This window comes from Cotesia glomerata, linkage group LG2 (genome assembly GCF_020080835.1).
Source record: "Cotesia glomerata isolate CgM1 linkage group LG2, MPM_Cglom_v2.3, whole genome shotgun sequence".
NCBI lineage: Eukaryota > Metazoa > Arthropoda > Insecta > Hymenoptera > Braconidae > Cotesia > Cotesia glomerata.
In genome coordinates, this window is record NC_058159.1 from 18,792,817 (window position 1) to 18,812,046 (window position 19,230).

The following is a 19,230-nucleotide window of genomic DNA, read 5'->3' on the forward strand; positions in this document are numbered from 1 at the left end:
TGGTTGTCAGTTTTATCTCCAATTGGAGTACTGTCAAATTTAATAACTGTGTACACAATGAAAAATCTGGAAAAAGTTATGAGTTATAAATAAATAAAAAAATTTTTAATTAATTAAAAAAATGTAAATTTAATAATTTATACAAAATACTTAATTTGTTAATTGAAATCAAGATAATATGTAAAAATCAACATCAATTGTTATGCTTGTAGTGATGTTATTATCAACAAGTACGCCTATGAAAAAATAATTATTATTTAGCTTTAATAATTACCAAATAAAATATAACAATGACTTCGATGTTTGATCAATATGAAAGAGCATCCCAAAGATCCAAGCCGTCTGGATCGGATCTTATGAAACCCGATATTGTAGGTTTTATATTTATTAAATTTTGTTTATTTTTAAGATAAATATTTATAATGATAAATTTAATTGCAGAGTACGGCTGGGTTTATCCAAATGAAATTACAAGATGAAGAACCCATTTTTACGAGACAAAGGGTTAACTTTAGACCACCTGATAATATTTTGCATTTAGCAGTTAGTAGTAATTTTATCATGATTGCTATGGCTAACAATATCATATTGAGAATAGATGTCAAATCTCCTGATAAAAAAGAAGAAATTGATGTATCAAAATATGTTACGAATATGAAATTATCTGGATTATATCTAGATCCATTGGGTAATCATTTGCTTATAACTATTGTTCCTAAAAATGGTGATAGTCCTCCAGCGGATTTATTTTATGTACATAGAACTTCGACTAAGTTAAAGCAGGTATATATAAATTGATAATATTTGTTAATTTCAGTTATTCATTAATGGAAGTTTTTTTCAATCCACCTTAGATTTTGTTTATTTTTTTTAAAGCTAATTAGATATTATTAGTAATGCTTAAAACTAATAGAATTTCATTTTTTTATTATAATCAACGATTTAATAATAAAATTTATTCAATACGTACATTATTATTTTATTCATAAAATTAATTTTAAATGTTCGTCTAATTTAATCATTATTCCAAAAAGGCTGGAAAATTTCGAGGTCATGAAATAACAGCAGTAGCGTGGAATTTTGCTAATACATCTGCAACAACATCTGGTCCTATTTTATTGGGTACATCGAAAGGTTTAATTTTTGAAACTGAAATCGGTTTAGATGGGGATAAAATATTCAATACCAGCCTGGAACAGTACTGGAAACAGGTAAATTTTCTTAACGCTCTTTGTTTATTAATATTTAATTTTCATAGTCTCCTGTAAATTAGTAATTCTATTACTATTAATTAAATTTATTTTTATGAGTAGAATCATTATTATATCGTCTGTTTTATAAGTTCTCTACGTAACATGATTGAACAAAAACTTTTAAGCCAATTGTAATTTAAAGTTATCGTAGAGATTGATGTTGATAATTAATTCTATTAAATTGATTTGATTTATACATCAAAGTAAAATAATTATTTGAATTAAATGACTTCATTAATAGATTTTAATTTATAGTTACAAAAGATAAACTTTTTTGTGTACTAATATTTTTGATATTTTTAATTTATATTATTGTAAATAGTATCCTTATAATCTAAAAATTTTGAGGATGATTTACATCGTTCATAGAACGTTTTCATAGAAAAAAAATTTGTTATATCACATGAATATATGTACCAGAATTTTATCGTTATTACTTAATATTTTTTACTCCCCAAGCTTCCTAATTATTTGCCTCTTTATGCCAGTAAGGAAGTAGATGGATTGGTGAGTTAAATTTTTCCCTTGTAGAGTAAACATTTATCGTAGTATAACTATTATATGTAATCATATTTATTATTAACATTTATTATTATTATTATTATTATTATTATTATTATTATCTTATTAATATATAAGCTTAAAATGATAATTGATAGGTGTTCGACATAGGTGAAGAAAGTAAACCCCCTATTACTGGTCTAGCATTTCATAAAGTACCGTATTCTGATAAATATATTATAATAGTGACAACTCTTATTAGAATTTATCAGTATATGGGTACAATATCAAATCCTCAAGAAAAACCACTTCTTCAACAAATATTTAGTAAATATCTTAATATTAAAGGTACTAATAAATAAATTTTCTGTTTCTTTTTTTTTTTTTTTTTTTTTTTTTTTTTTTATTACTTTACTGAAACAAAATTATAAATGTATTTTCTTTACAGAACGTTTCAATCAGCTAGAAAACTCATTGCCCTATTCGCGTATGCAGTTTTATTATCCAGGATCAAAAGGCATGCCATCATCATTTGGTTGGCTGACAGAAACCGAAATTTTATATGCAGAAGTATAATTAAATAAACTTGCCTCAAATTACAAATTACTTATTTTGTGAATTCAATATTTTAATAAATCAATTCTCTATGCAGATAGACCCTAAAAATGATCCAGATAATGTTTTAGCAAATCAAGAAATGATATGTTGTCCTGAAACTAGCTTAAGTGGAAGTACAGTATCACGAACGTCAGTTGCACCGATTAACTTCGTTTTAACTAAATTTCATGCTTTGCTCCTCTATAGCGATCATGTCAAAGGTATTTCGTTATTAAATCAAGAACTTATATTTGAAGATATTTATAATGACGTAAGTATTTATTAGTATACTTTTATTTATGCATATACATAAATGTATACGTATATTTTACATTTAGGCATTTGGGAAACTAGTCAATATTACAAAAGATCCCATAACTGGTTCGATTTGGGCCTATACTGAACGTGCTTTATTTAAATATAAAGTTACTAAAGAAGAAAGAAATGTATGGCAGATTTACATGGATAAAAGTGAATTCGGTCTCGCAAAGCAGTATTGTAAAGATAATCCAGCTCATGTTGATCAAGTACTTGTCAAAGAAGCTGAAATGTTATTTAAAAATAAAGAGTATGTACATATTCTCTATAAATTATAATTTTTAAATAAATATAAATATAAACTATGTTAATGATATTTTTTTTAGATTTGAAAAAAGTGCAATGATTTATGCTGATACTCATTCCTCATTTGAAGCAATATCATTGAAATTTTTACAAGAATCACAAATTGAGGCATTGAAAACATTTTTAAAGAAGGTATGGGAATGATATTTTTTAGATAAAAAATTGATTTATTCAATTTAATTGATATTTTAATTTTATTTTAGAAATTGGAAGGTTTAAGACCCCAAGATAAAACCCAAATAACAATGATTGTTGTGTGGCTAGTTGAATTATTTATGTATCAAATGGGAAAATTAAGGAGTAATTTAATATTTCACAACCATAATTCAAATCTAATAGAATTACAAAAACAGTTTGACAGTTTTTTATGCACACCTACTGTTGAAGACTGTATCAAAAAAAATTTTAGTACTATTTATAAGTTAATGGCTAGTCATGGTGATAAAGATAATTTAATTCGTTTAACTATAATGCACAAGAATTACGAAGAAGTGATTCGTCAACATATTTATAAAAATAATTATTTAGAAGCTCTTGAAGTTCTAAAAAGTCAAGGGAGTAAAAATCTTTTTTATCAATTTTCTGGAATATTAGTACAAGAGTTACCTAAACCAACAATCGCAGCTCTTATTTCTCAAGGTGTACAATTACAGCCATCAAAAATTTTACCTGCATTGGTATCGTGTGACAGCGACGAGAGACATGTAAGGCTTAGTTATATCGATACTGAATTAATAGTATGACATAATGTAATAATATTTCTATTTCAGGCGAAAGAAGTTATTAAATACTTGGAGTTTTGTGTATATAAGCAAAGTTGTCCAGATCAAGCAGTTCACAATTTCCTGTTGTCACTATATGCTAGATATAAACAGGATGAAGTGATGCGTTATATTGGATCACAAGGTAGAAATTTTTACTATAAAATTAAAGTAATCGAATTAATATACATATTTAATTGAATAATTTGTTAATGATAGGCCAAGACATAACTATGGTACATTATGATGTCCACTATGCACTACGTCTTTGCCAAGAAGCTGGTTTGACAGAAGCTTGCGTGCAACTGTCAGCTCTTCTTGGTTTATGGACTACAGCTGTTGATTTGGCATTGACTATTAACGTTGATTTAGCTAAGCAAGTTGCTGCAATGCCATCTCATCATGATAATGAATTAAAGAAAAAATTATGGTTAAAAATAGGTAAATTATTAAAGATAGTTTTATGTATACATTTTTTAAAATGAAAAGTTATATTTTAATTTTACTTTTAGCGGAACATGTTGTGCGAGAACGAAATGATATCCAACAAGCAATGGAATTTCTTCAACAGTGTGATTTAGTTCGAATTGAAGACATTTTACCATTTTTCTCTGATTTTGTAACAATTGATCATTTTAAAGATGCAATTTGTAATTCTCTACAAGTAAGAATTTCAATTAATTATTTAAACACAGTTATTGATGCACTTTTTTTCGTCAGAAATTATTGTTCGTTTTTAGTCACAGAATAATTATTATTCAATAAATTCTAATTTGGAGCTCAAATTAATGTTTTGTTATAGGAATACAATCAACATATTCAAGATCTTAAAGAGGAAATGCAAGAAGCTACTAAATCTGCTGAAATAATTAGAAAAGATATTCAAGCATTTCGAACTAGGTACTTAGTGTTGCTTTTTTTAATCTTATAAAATTTAACAACTTACTATATTAGTTTACGATACAGCACTAGAAATTTACAAAAAAAGTATGTAACTCGTTATTTTTATTTCAGATGTACTTTTATACACGTGAGAGATACATGTAATTCATGTCAAGTTCAGTTATTATTGAGACCTTTTTACGTTTTTCCATGCGGTCATAGATTTCATAATGATTGTTTGATTTCCGTACTGACACCACTATTAACGACTGAGCAACAAATGAAATTGACAGATCTCCAACGTCAATTGACGATGTTGTCAAAGAAACCCGAAGATTCTACATCAGTCGGATCTGTATCATTATCGACAAAAGATCAGATAAAAGCTGATCTCGATGATCTCGTCGCTTCGGAATGTTTATATTGTGGAGACTTTATGATTGAGTATGTCTTATTATATTTACTTTTATTCAACCATAAATTATAAATTATAAAAAGAAAATTACCTATAAATTTATCAATTACAGATCGATTGATAAACCTTTCATTGAAGAAGAGAATTACGAGAGAGTAATGGCTGAATGGGCTTAAATTATTATAAATAATATATAAAATGTCTTTTTTAATGCCATTGAATAAATTTATATTGTTGTAAGTAGATAAATATTCATAATTAAATAAATTTATAATTTAAACAGAAACATTTTTTATTTTTGATTAATAAAGTTATCTTCGGCTTTTTTATCGCGTTTACTCACCGAAGTATTATTATAAATATAATAACGTAAAGGTTTCATTGCCCACTCGGGCCCAGCACTGTCGATTCCAATTCTTGGACATTGAATTATTTCTATTGTTTCTTCTGATGGGTTACTATCATTTTCAATCCACATATTTTTCCAAGAACACAATGAATATTTACAACAATCTCTATTAATTTTAAATGACAAACATAATTTTGATGGTCCATTGCATAACTCGTGTATTTTTAATATTTTTTTATTTTTTGATTTTAAGTTTGATGTACGATAACTCATCATTTTTTCAATGCCCTCTAGTGGTTCGATTCCTCTTAAAAGAACCGCAGCACCTTCACCTAAAAATAAATATTTGCTTTTTAAATAATAAAGTTATTTGAAAGAAGGCAGTAATTATAATAAGTAAGAAAAAAAAACTAAGCCAAGTCAAGAAGAAAAATCAAATCAAGCTAAGAAAAATAATAGCATAATAGGTGAATTATATAAAAGTGCATATTTTTAGAGAAAATAGTACGAATAATGGTTTAATTATTTGGTTGAAAAGTCATACTGAAGTCAACAGATATTTGACAACTTAAATGATTTTTCTTAACAAACAAATTATTACCAAGAAGTTAAAATAAAAAATAAATATGGGAAAATTAAAGAAATTTATATTATTAAGGTAGTACGGTTATGAAAGCAATATTTCAAGAAATCCTCGAAACTTTGAATATAAGTCATTAAATACATAATACATATGCTGTTAAAATTTGAAGACGATTTACCACACCAAGCTCGAGATAATTGCAATTGAAAATGACATTTTTGTACATGTAACATAGGAGAAGCGTGGGAAATGAACAGTATTTTTTAATTTTTTCCATCGAAAGAATGTCAAGACTTTATAAAAAACCTAGTAGATTGAAGAATATCATATTGCGAACAATTAAAAAAAAAATGAAAATTTTTTACCATGTAGTTTTCGAGATTAATTAAAATCAATTTCACTTTTAGAGGATTATTTTTAGGAGAGGGGGTACAAAAAACAGCCGCTAGTCACTGAAACCGTAGTGTGTGTGTATATGTATAGAGAATATAGTAGTGACGAGTACAGTAACGTTAAAAAATCTTAACCTACAACCTTAGCTCTGTCGATACGTATAACATGGATAGCGAGTCAAAATTTTTGATCTGGATTGTCGCGGAGGTACTACCTTAATGCTTTACTTCAATATCCCTTAGTACTAATTTATTTATTAGATAAAACCGGAAAATAGACAGGTGTCTGCTGATTTCAGTATAATATTAAAAAATCTCACCTTGACTAGATATATTGAAACAGTGATACATTCCATAAGTTAAATAAACATAAATTGTTCCTGGAGGCATATACATTGGTAAATTTCGAGATGTAACTTTATTTTGATAAGTTTGCGAAGCTTTATCAATTCCTCCAAGATAACTTTCTGTTTCAACAATTCTTCCTTTTAGTATTTTTCCATTCTTTAACTTACGTACTAGTATTTTTCCTTAAATGTTTGAAAAGAAAATTTTCTATTAACTTTTGCATTCCAATTATAATCATGAAAATAAATAAATACAAAAACTTACCTAATAATTGTTGTGCCAATTGCTCACACGGAATATTGTAAAAATTATATGTTAATCGGTTAGAAGATAGTAATTTCTCAGAGTTTGTTATTGGTGGATCTTCAAGTTGTTTACAATCTTTCAGAGCTTCTTCTAAGCTTGAGTTACTTCGAAGTTTTTTTTTTTGAAGTTCACTTTCATTTGATTTTATAGTTTTTAATTTACTTGTATGCTGAACTATGAAAATATTCTATTCTAAAATTATAAAAAAAAATCCGATAAGCTGACAATATACTTACGATTGTGATCAAGATTTTCTAAATTTCGTTTTTTGAATGATTTTTTTTTAGAACTGGATGACATTGTTTTTGTTTTATTTTGGATTAGAAAAATATTAAATTTCTTTTTAAAGAGACTACTATCATCAATTGAATCAAATTGACGTTTGAGATCTATCGAGTGAAAGTATTTTGTCTTGAGTTGATTGTTTATTATTTTTACACAATTATTTTTCATATATCTTAGGTATTTTATTATTTAGTCGAACCATCATATTATTGATTCTTAAAATTGTGTGAAAACAACGGATGGTTGAATTGTGTATACAACAGTGTGGCCAGAACGTGCTCTTTTCTTACCCCCACTTTGTAGGCCACTCTCATCTGACAACATTGAAAAGCGGTACAAAGTGGGGGTAAAAAAATCGCACGATCTGGCCACACTGGTATACAATGTGCTTTAATGTAAACACTTATTTTTCAATTGTGGCTTTGTCTATAATCGTCTAAATATTTACAATCACGATCATTAATTTGAGTCGGTTTGGTGATGCCTCTAGATACATCCAGCAGGTGACACTACCTTCCAGCGAAGCGCGAATTTAAATATAATTTAGATTTTTTTAAAATATTTTATTAATTTGTAGTTTAAAAAATGAAAACTGTCCAAATTAAATAATAACGTAACCAATATGTAACTAAAAAAGGCCATTCGGCAGCCGAAATAGAAGTAGATTTCATAATGAATAGAAAAAAAAACTACTAGGATAGTATAGAAACAAAAAAAAAAAAAAAAAAACTAAAACGGCTGCAACAGTAAAACTGTTTCATTAAACGAACTCTAAAGGTGCAATTTCATGCTGACGCTCGACGCTGGTTAAGAGCGTCAAATGTGGTCACGTGGTACAATTTTGACCATGGCGCCATTTTAAATTAACGCAACGTCAAATATTGGAGCGTCAAGCTTCGAAACGCTGAAAAAAAAACAATAAAATTTTAAAATTTTAAAAAGCTAAACAATGTTTAGCTTTGACGCTACATTAATTTAAGATGGAGTTCCAGCCGAAATTATACCACGTGACCTCATTTGACGCTCTAAGCCAGCGTCGAGCGTCACCATGAAATTGCACCTTAAAAGGAGTAATATTGAAGGTATTACCATTTCTGAGTGGTGAAAATTGAAGCTTATTAAAAGAGCTTTACGATGCATTTTACCGAATTTTAATATCTTGTCTAGTTCAGTAATTATACCAAGTTGAAGTAGTAAAAACATCAATTTTTACGATTTTCAAAATTTCAAAATCCTGTCATTTCCAAATTACTCGCCCGATTAAGCTCATCTTCGAACTTAACCTTGGTCTTGATCGATAGATAAAGCATGTTGAGTTTGAGAAGAATCGGTTATAAATTGAAAACGTTATCGTGCTGACAAGCCGCGTTATATCGTATAAATATATATATATATTAGGGTGTTTCAAAAAAAAAAAAATTTTTTTTTTTTAATGGTGTTGAAAAGTTGAAAGTACATTTAAAAACAAAAATTTTGGCGCCTATTAGAGCCCTTAATATTAATATTAAGGTTTGCCTCAATTCATTTGTAATTTTTCTATTTAAATAACACGGGAAAACTTTTTTTTTATTTTTGAATTTTAATTACTTCGGAATGGCTTGTTTACGCAATATCCCAGAGAGAGGTCTTATAGAAAATTTCACGCTCTACAAAAAACGTCTGAAGGTCAAAGTTCCTCAGATCAACCGTTACAAAGATATTTGCAATCAAAAATAACACCAATCAAAAATTTCAAATATTTTCCAATAAAATTGCAAAAAAAATCATAATTTATATTGATATTGTTTTTTTTTTGTAAAATCAATTGAATTCTGTTAATTTAAGATTTTAATTTTTTTTTTGCTTATTTACTCCATACGTAACTCACAAAAAGTACAAATACATAAATATAAAGGTTAAAATTATCAAACAAATGATTTTTGGGTCTCTTTTATAACAAATTAATTTTATATTTCATAAAGTTTATAAATTTTTGTAAGATGAAAATGTAAAATTCCTGATCACACTAACTAAACAAACACTCATCATTGTATTTTATTAAAAATGTTAAAAAAATTATAAATATATTAAATCAATTCAATCAACTATAAAATTTGATTAATTTTTTTCATTTAAAAAATATTGAATGAGCTTTATTCAGCTCCGTCGATAAAAGTAGTATATTCGTTTGATTTGAGTAATGTAGTTAGTAAGCTCTGTGTTGGTAAGCTTGGTCGTTCAGTACCAATTTCTCTTTGTTGCTCTGCTTTCAATGCTTTGTTCTATCTTCTCGTCATTGTCTTTCTTTATTGATATTGATTGTTATTTAAATTCGTTATATTATTAATTTAATTTGCTTATAATTAAAATATATAAGTTATAAATTTTATGATCACAATGGTGAAAACAGTGTACTTGATTGGTGATGTATTAAGTGAATTTGGTGGAAAAAAATTACCTTCATTGAAAGAGGTTATGTCACTTTTATTTTATTATCTCAAAACGAAAAATTTTTCAGTGAAAGAAAGCATATCAACCACTGTCGACAAAGTTTTCGAAATTTGGTGTGTGGCACAAATCCCGACAAGAGAGAAAAGATCTGCTTTTTTAAAACTAACCTCAAATCACAATCGATGGAGGAATTTACAAAAAAACTGTAAGAGGAAAAAGTCAAAATCTCAAAAAAAAAATGAATCCCTTTTTCGGGACGGATTAAATAAACTATTTGATAGCTCATGCTGATGTGCTAAATTTAATGGATAAAGAAAAAAGATTATTTTATTTGGGACAAAAATCTTCCAGTCGACGTGGTTTTAGGGGAGCTTGGGGTCGCCCCGGTCAGCGGGTCGCCCCGGTCACCAACATTTAAAAAAATCTACTATACCTTAAATTTTGAATTTTGTTTTATTTTGTACTCTTATTCAGCTGAGAGTAAAAAAAAGATTAAAAACTTAGAAATATAGTATTTATTAGTAATAATTAAAAATTAAAAAATTGACTCCCATTTGATCTAAGAATCGGAATCATTTCCGTAAGGCTTTTAATATAGTTTACAGCAAGATAAAAATTTATAATTTTTATGTATATAATCTATAAATCTTCCTTTATAAGTGGTAATTTTTAATATACTGTAATTATTAATCGTTTTCTTTTAAATAAAGTTTATTTTCTCAACTATCGGTTGGGGTCATACCAGTCAAAACTGTAGGGTAACACCGGTCAGTTTATTCAATTGTTTATTGTCTGACAGCTCGTGTGTTTATTTAAAACTAACCACTATTTTGTAATTAATTTATCAATTACGGTAAGTTATCTCGTAATTTTAAATAAAGAAAAATGGATCAATTATTTTTGAAAGGTCATATTTTTTATAAATTAATAAATAAATTATAGATGCCTCGTAAAAAAATCCGGAAAACTGAAAGAGGAAATTGGACTCCTGAAACTCTTCGTACTGCTATAGAGGCTATAAAAAATGGTATGCCAATCCGAAAAGCCTCAGAATCATACAGCATCCCGTTTAGCACGTTACAAGAGCGTTTAAAAAAATCTTCTCTGTCAGAACCAAATATTGGAGGCAAAACAGTTTTCACAGCTGACCAAGAAAAAGATATGGCAGAAAAATTAAAAAAGATGGCAAAGTTACATTATGGACTTACACCATTAGAAGTACGACGTATTGCTTACGAGTATGCTGAAAAAAACAACATTCCCCACAAATTTAACAGGGAAAATAAGTGTGCAGGCAAAGAATGGTTTTATCGATTCATTAAAAAAAATAAAATTTCCATTCGTAAGCCCGAAGCTACCAGTCTGAACCGCGTTCTAGCTTTTAATGAAGATGATGTCAATCTATTTTATGATAATATCGAAGTAGTTCAAAAAGAAAAAAATATCCCAGCAAAAAATGTATGGAATATGGATGAATTAGGAATATCTAATGTTCAACAACCTGAAAAAGTAGTTGCTGAAACAGGCCAGAAACGTATTGGTGCAATAACCAGTGGAGAACGAGGTAAAAATGTTACTATTATTTGTGCTATGAGTGCTTCAGGTAATTATGTACCACCTATGTTCATTTATCCTCGTAAAAGAATGTCACCAGAGTTATCCAAAAATGGCCCAAGCGGTTCAATTTATCATTGTTCTCCCAATGGTTGGTCAAACAGTGAACTGTTCTACGTATGGTTACAACATTTTCAAAACCACGTCAAATCTTCTAAAGAAGATCCTACCCTACTGATATTAGACAATCACACTAGTCACATTTCAATAGATGCTTTTAATTTTGTCGAGAACACGGTATCAATGTTGTTACACTTCCACCTCATTCATCCCATCGTCTTCAGCCCCTTGATGTGAGTTTTTTTGGACCTTTCAAAAAAGCTTATCGCAAAGAATGTGATTCATTTATGAAACAGCAAGCTCTCAGACAAATCAAACATTCTGATTTAGCTGAAATTGTTAGTAAAGCTTTTAATTCAGTAGCCAATATTGAAAAGGGCGTAAGTGGGTTTTGGATCAACAGGAATTTATCCTTTAAATAGAAACAAATTTTCGAAAGACGAATTCCAAGTTTCCAAAATTTTAAAAGAAGCTAACAACATGCTACCGATAAATTTATTAATGCAAACTTCAACTCCTAACAATAATGCAACACAAAATTTACAAGCCAGTGATGTAGAAACTATTGATATTGCAGACATTCCTATTTTAATATTGCCACCTGAAGAGAACAATAACTTTACAAACGAACCTTTTAGTTCCTATGCGATTGGAGGAGATATTCTTGATTTTTCTACTCCGGTTGAACTGGTCCCCAATCTCCTCAGAATCCACTGATGAAAATTTAACATCGCTTGAGTTAACTACGAATACTAACAAAAAAACCGTTGAATCTGATAAAAAATTATTAATAGATGTTTCAAATTGTGAAAGTGATAAAAGTAGAGCCCAAACACCACCAATCCCAAAAAAATCTAATAGAAGAAAACAAAAATCAATTATTTTGACTGATTCTCCGATGAAAAAGCAATTAGAAGATAAAAAAAATAAAATGGAGGATAAGAAAAAATCACAAGAGAAGCCAGTTAAAGGTAGAAAAAAAGTTAAATTGTCCGATAATGTTAATGAAGAACTCCAAACAAGTAAGTCAGCAGAAGAACCTAAAAAGAATTCAAGGAAACGACAAACTTCCACTGATGCGACGGATAAATCTGAAATATTGCCTAAAAAACGTAAATTAGTTAAAAAACAGAAAGTTTAAATGTTCAAAATTACCAATATTTAATGTTATTTACTGCTAAAGTTTCAATAAAAAAATTAATTTTTAATTTTTATGAAATTTTAACAATATAATTCGGAATTTCTAATTTTTAAAGTAAAATTAATACTGACCGGAGCGACCTGCCTAATGACCGGGGTGACCCAACACGTTGGGTCGCCCCGGTCAAACGCATTATTTCTATAATTCCTCAAAAATTTTTATTTATCTTCATACTTATATCTTTTAGTCATTGCATTTAGTTCTTCAGATGTCAAAGAATTAAATAAAGTCTTTTTTATTATTCCAAAATGATAATTTTAATATTTTTTTAAATTCATTTCTTAGGTGACCGGGGTGACCCCACACTCCCCTATTTCATATAATTCTCAACCAATTCCAGAAGATGTTGAAGATATGGATGTTGATGTAAGCGATGAAAATAATAACTACAGTAATAGTGATAACAATAATAAAGAGAATATTGATATCAATTATAATAACAATAATGATAGTGGTACATTTGATGTCGGAGAGTTCGGTAATGACAATGTTGACTATTCTTGTACAGTTGAGACTGATAATGTTGTTAATCATGAAATATCAAGTCAAACATCTAAGTTATCCCAGAAATCTTTGGAAAGTAATACTTCTCGTATAATCTCTGATTATGAAGATGAAATTCCAAAACAACAAGTTCCTAAAATTGATCTAATGACACCAGAACTTGCTGCGGCTTTGGATAGAGCTAATGTGGGTAGTAGGTCGGCGACTTACATTTTTGCTACTTTATTATCTAGCCTAAATATTGATTGTGCAAGCGTAAACTTCAGTCATTTGACTATTCACCGAGCACGGGAAAAATTTCGCAAAGAAGCGACGTTAAATCTGAAAACTAATTTGGAAACTGATAATTATGTGCTACATTTTGATGGAAAACTGTTGTCAGATATTACAGGTATAGAACAAGTTGACCGGCTTCCTATTATTTTATCATCATCAGGTAAATTTCAACTGTCAGGAGTCCCCAAACTAGAATCTGGAACTGGACAAAATCAAGCTTCAGCTATTATTACAACAGTAAAACAATGGAATATTAATACTGACAACATCAAAACATTGTGTTCTGATACTACAGCGTCAAATACGCTGTAGTATTTTGGAAGTTATAACACCAATCAAAGATGAAATTTTAAAATTCGTTAATAATCAAATAGAAGTAAAAATTTTTTAATCCAGCGCTAAAGAATTATCAACTGATGTTAAAGTGAAACATGAAAATTTATGAAGTTCCGTATAATCATCCATTTTACACTTAATAATTAACCCCGTTGTAAATAAAAATATTGGAAATCAATTTCACATGATTGTTACATTCTTAATCATCATTAACGATTACAATTGCATTTGTAAAATATTTTGTAACTTTTACTTCACATCAGTTGATAATAATTAATGTTCTTTACTTTGAGGTTGCAATGTAATTGATTTCATTTTGACTTTGAACTTTTTTTGTAGATGGATCATTGTCGTGACGATTACCGTGAACTCCTGCAATTACCATCGATATTTTTGAGTGCTACTACCACAAATATTACATTTAAGCGTCCTGGAGCCGTCCATCATGCAAGGTGAATGGCTAAAGCAATATATAGTTTAAAAATTTTTTTATTTAGAAATGAATTTCATCTTACTAAATCAGAAATAGCTGGATTACGAGAACTTAGTTTATTTATCATAATATTCTATTTAAAAGCTTGGTATACTGCGCCGTGCGCTATAGCAGCACCTAATAATGATTTAACTTTAATTAAAGAATTAATTTCATATAAAAAATTTAATAATACTATTTCACGGGCATGCTCAGAAAAATTAGCCGATCACTTGTGGTATTTAAATAACGAGTTGTCTGTTTTATCTCTCTTTGACGAAACTGTTTCAGTTGAAACAAAAAGAAGAATAGTTCATGCTTTAAAAAACTGTGAAACCAATGAAACTACAACGAGTCGTTTTATAATCGATAAAAAAAATTTAGAGTCATTATTAAATAAAGATCTTAGTCAATTTGTATCTATGAGATCGATAAATCTGTTTAAATCGTTTGATTTGTCGTATGATTTCATTGATGAGGATGTAACTTTGTGGCCTCAGAATCTAAATTACAAAAGAAACTTGGAGTATTTTGAGAAACTTCAAGTTGTAAATGATGTAGCAGAACGCGGCGTGGCATTGATAGAGCAGTATAATCGATGCTTAACGAAAAATGAAGAACAGTTTCAGATCAGTATTTATTGCAAGTAGTGACAGAACACAGAAAACGATATCCTAATTGCAATAAATAAAAATAATTTTATAAAACTGTAATATTTTCAAGTTAGAAAAAATTTTATGAATTGTTGTTAAATATTGTTTTTTGTTATAAAGAATTGATTGTTTAATAAAATTTATTAGTATTTGGTAGAAAATAAAATAAATTTGTTATAAAAGAGACCCAAAAATCATTTGTTTGATAATTTTAACCTTTATATTTATGTATTTGTACTTTTTGTGAGTTACGTATGGAGTAAATAAGCAAAAAAAATTAAAATCTCAAATTAACAGAATTCAATTGATTTTACAAAAAAAAAACAATATCAATATAAAGTATGATTTTTTTTGCACTTTTATTGGAAAATATTTGAAATTTTTGATTGGTGTTATTTTTAATTGCAAATATCTTTGAAACGGTTGATCTGAAGAACTTTGACCTTTAGACGTTTTTTGTAGAGCGTGAAATTTCCTATAAGACCTTTCTCTGGGATATTGCGTAAACAAGCCATTCCGAAGTAATTAAAATTCAAAAATAAAAAAAAGGTTTTCTCGTGTTATTTAAATAGAAAAATTACAAATGAATTGAGGCAAACCTTAATATTAATATTAAGGGCTCTAATAGGCGCCAAAATTTTTGTTTTTAAATGTACTTTAAACTTTTCAACACCATTAAAAAAAAAAATTTTTTTTTTTTGAAACACCCTAATATATATATATATATATATATATATATATATATATATACATTTTTTGACTCAGCTCGACAAACTGAGTCAGAAAATGACTAAAATTTTTAAAAGTTGCGCCATGAGGAAGGCTGTAATAGTTAGATTTTTATGAAATCTACTAAAAATAGGATTGTTAAATAACACATTTTTGTTAAAATTGCTTTTACATAACATTGCAATGAAATAAATTGAAATTAATTAACAATTCATATCTTGTATTCGATTTATAATTAATTAATAATTATTGTTAAGAGAATAAGATTTTATGAAATAATATTATTAAATGATATTTTTCTTTTATATAACAATTAAATTATTGCATATTTTTAGGGAAAAACTTGATTACAGATTGACAGAAATATACCCGGGAAAAAATAATCAGACCTGACCATACTTGTTCATGTATGACCACCCGGGAAAAAATGATCAGGACTGATCAGACCTGTTCATATCTGATCAGGGGTGAAATCCGACCTGATAAGGCCTGTTCATGTCTGAAGCATAAAATACGCTTAGACCTGATCAGATCTGATCAAGCCTGTTCATGCCTGAAGCATTAAATATGCTCAGACCTGATCAGACCTGTCCATGTCTGATCTAGCCTAAAATAAATAAGGATTAAAACTCCGTATATCAGCTGACAAGAACTGTTCATGCATGATTTGCCCTCTTAAATGATATTTTAAGTCTAGAAGAAAAATTTTATCGAACTATAGACTGTAGTTCTATTTTTTAAATTAATTTGTTCCGTATGACGTATCAGTTTCTATCCCCTTATAAATTTTAAATGTACAACTTTCATCAAAAATTTCGGCTTATATAAGCATGAACTTTTTAATTTTCCATGCCAAAACGATGATTTTTAACGATGAATTTTGACGCAATGACAAAATTTTTTACTGTGTTCCATTGAATACGCGAAAAATAAGATTATTTACTAAAAGTTTGAGTTTGATGGCGTAAAAATACCAAAATATATCAGTTGATATCGATAGGCGATAAGTCCTTTCAAGGTGTCTGTTATTATCTTAAGCTGAGCCTTGGTCCATTGCAGTATTTTCAAAGGCTGCTAAATTGTAGAACACACAAATAATTCTTTATTTCCTATACGTTTTAATTAAAAAAAACTTCAATTTTAAAAGAAAACAATAAAATTATAATTACGGAATAAACCTTGAAGAAATTTTTTTTTTGCTTTACATAGAACTATATGTTCATGGAACGAAGAAAATACATAGCCGTCCCAAATAAATCACTCTAATATATACAGTAAAAAATTTTGCGTCAAAAATCTTAGTGTTAAAAATTTTTGTGTTAAATATTTAACACTTTTATGTGTAAATTTAACATTTATTCTGTTAAATCAACACAAAAAAGTGTTAAATATTCAACATAAAAATTTTTAACACAAAACTTTTTGACGCAATGACGCGAAATTTTTTACTGTGTATAATTAATTATTAATAATTAATAAATTAAGCATAGAACTCCGTTAACTATAAGAATAAGTCATCTATAAAATTTAAATTACTTAAAGTAGTTTGAAAGGTACAGTAGAGTTAAGATAAGTCATTGGGTCAACAGGTAAAGTATCAGTCTGAAGAGCGCTACGTGCATGGTTCGAATCCCCGTCGGCACTAATCTTTTTTTTTTCTTTTATGGACCTGGTCGAGTCACACATGAACAGGTCTGATCAGACATGAACATGCCTGGCCAGGTCTGATCAGACCCGGTCATTTTTCATATCTGATCAGACCTAAAGACTCATGCCTGCTCGGGAAAAAATGATCAGGACTAATCAGACCTGTTCACACCTGATCAGGCCTGAAATCCGACCTGATCAAGCCTGAAATCCGACCTGATCAGGCCTGATCAGACCTGTTCATGCCTGTTCATGTCTGAACCGTTAAATACGCTCAGACCTGTCCATGCCTGTTCATGTCTGAAGTGTTAAATACGCTCAGACCTGATCAAGCCTGCTCATGCTTGCTCATGTCTGTTCATTTCTGAAGCATTAAATACGCTCAGACCTGATCAGATCTGATCAAGCCTGTTCATGCCTGTTCATGTCTGAAGCATTAAATATGCTCAGACCTTATCAGACCTGTCCATGTCTGTTCATGTTTGAAGCGTTAAATACGCTCAGACCTGATCAGACCTGTCCATGTCTGATCATGACTGATCTAGCCTAAAATAGATAAGGATTAAAACTCCATTTATCAGCTGACAAGAACTGTTCATGCATGATTTGCCCTCTTAAATGATATTTTAAGTCAGGAAGAAAAATTTTATCGAACTATAGACTGCAGTTCTATTTTTAAAATTAATTTGTTCCGTATAACGTATCAGTTTCTATCCCCTTATAAATTTTAAATGTACAACTTTCATCAAAAATTTCGGCTTTATAAGCATGAACTTTTTAATTTTCCATGCCAAAACGATGATTTTTAACGATGAATTTTGACGCAATGACATAAAATTTTTTACTGTGTTCCATTGAATACGCAAAAAATAAGATTATTTAGTAAATGTTTGAGTTTGATAGCATGAAAATACCAAAATATATCAGTTGATATCGATAGGCGATAAGTCCTTTCAAGGTGTCTGTTATTATCTTAAGCTACGCCTCGGTCCATTGCAGTAGTGTCAAAGGCTGCTAAATTGTAGAACACACAAATAATTCTTCATTTCCTATACGTTTTAATTAAAAAAAACTTCAATTTTAAAAGAAAACAATAAAATTATAATTACGGAATAAACCTTGAAGAAATTTTTTTTTTACTTTACATAGAACAATATGTTAATGGAGCGAAAAAAATACATATCCGTCCCAAATAAATCACTCTAATATACATAGTAAAAAATTTTGCATCATTGCGTCAAAAATCTTTGTGTTAAATTTTTAACACTTTTATGTATAAATTTAACATTTATTCTGTTAAATCAACACAAAAAAGTGTTAAATATTTAGCATAAAAATTTTTAACACAAAATTTTTTGACGCAATGACGCGAAATTTTTTACTGTGTATATTAATAATTAATAAATTAAGTATAGAACTTCGTTAATTATAAGGATAAGTCATGTATAAAATTTAAATTACTTAAAGTAGTTTAAAAGGTATACTAGAGCTAAGATAAGTCATTGGGTCAACAGATAAAGTATCAGTCTAAAGAGCGCAACGTACATGGTTCGAATCCCGGCCGTTATCAATCTTTTTTTTTCCTTGTATAGACCTGATCGAGTCAGACATGAACAGATCTGATCAGACATGAACATGCCTGGCCAGGTCTGATCAGACTCGGTCATTTTTCATATCTGATCAGACCTGAAGACTCATTCCTGTTCATATCTGATCAGATCTGATCATTTTTTCCCGGGCATTGAATACGCGAAAAATAAGATTATTTAGTAAAAGTTTGAATTTGATAGCATGAGAATACCAAAATATATCAGTTGATATCGATAAGCGATAAGTCCTTTCTAGGTGTCCTTTCTGGTGTCTTTCAAGCTACGCCTTGGTCCATTGCAGTAGTGTCAAAGGCTGCTGAATTGTAGAACACACAAATAATTCTTCATTTCCTATACGTTTTAATTAAAAAAAACTTCAATTTTAAAAAGAAAATAATAAAATTATAATTACGGAATAAACCT

General features: G+C 28.8%; 3 protein-coding genes across 6 annotated transcripts; 2 read left to right on the top strand and 1 right to left on the bottom strand.

Annotated features, from left to right (window-relative positions):
• Positions 1-107: 107 nt before the first annotated feature.
• LOC123258720 (vacuolar protein sorting-associated protein 18 homolog) lies at positions 108-5,276 on the top strand. Of its 3 annotated transcripts, none has more exons than XM_044718901.1 (16): positions 108-371; positions 442-783; positions 1,035-1,211; positions 1,713-1,760; positions 1,913-2,081; positions 2,203-2,324; positions 2,407-2,622; positions 2,690-2,919; positions 2,996-3,107; positions 3,179-3,679; positions 3,746-3,881; positions 3,956-4,177; positions 4,249-4,400; positions 4,539-4,636; positions 4,751-5,062; positions 5,146-5,276. In XM_044718901.1, exons 1-16 carry the CDS (start codon positions 291-293, stop codon positions 5,207-5,209), a joined length of 2,982 nt encoding a protein of 993 aa, XP_044574836.1. In that variant the 5' UTR covers positions 108-290; the 3' UTR covers positions 5,210-5,276. The 3 variants fall into 3 exon arrangements, with proteins under 3 accessions (XP_044574836.1, XP_044574835.1, XP_044574837.1); XM_044718900.1 differs by having other exon boundaries at positions 110-371; positions 1,913-2,102; XM_044718902.1 differs by lacking the exon at positions 1,713-1,760 and having other exon boundaries at positions 111-371; positions 1,913-2,102.
• A 22-nt stretch (positions 5,277-5,298) lies between these two features.
• LOC123258721 (DNA-3-methyladenine glycosylase-like) lies at positions 5,299-7,739 on the bottom strand. Of its 2 annotated transcripts, XM_044718905.1 has the most exons (5): positions 7,496-7,739; positions 7,248-7,400; positions 6,970-7,185; positions 6,678-6,887; positions 5,299-5,714 (listed from the first exon to the last, which is right to left on the bottom strand). In XM_044718905.1, exons 2-5 carry the CDS (start codon positions 7,309-7,311, stop codon positions 5,326-5,328), a joined length of 879 nt encoding a protein of 292 aa, XP_044574840.1. In that variant the 5' UTR covers positions 7,312-7,400; positions 7,496-7,739; the 3' UTR covers positions 5,299-5,325. The 2 variants fall into 2 exon arrangements, with proteins under 2 accessions (XP_044574840.1, XP_044574839.1); XM_044718904.1 differs by having other exon boundaries at positions 7,248-7,739.
• A 1,716-nt stretch (positions 7,740-9,455) lies between these two features.
• LOC123259408 (uncharacterized protein DDB_G0275275-like) lies at positions 9,456-14,912 on the top strand. The gene is made up of 3 exons (XM_044719907.1): positions 9,456-9,747; positions 12,887-13,757; positions 14,057-14,912. Exons 1-2 carry the CDS (start codon positions 9,664-9,666, stop codon positions 13,691-13,693), a joined length of 891 nt encoding a protein of 296 aa, XP_044575842.1. The 5' UTR covers positions 9,456-9,663; the 3' UTR covers positions 13,694-13,757; positions 14,057-14,912.
• The last annotated feature ends 4,318 nt before the right edge of the window (positions 14,913-19,230 follow it).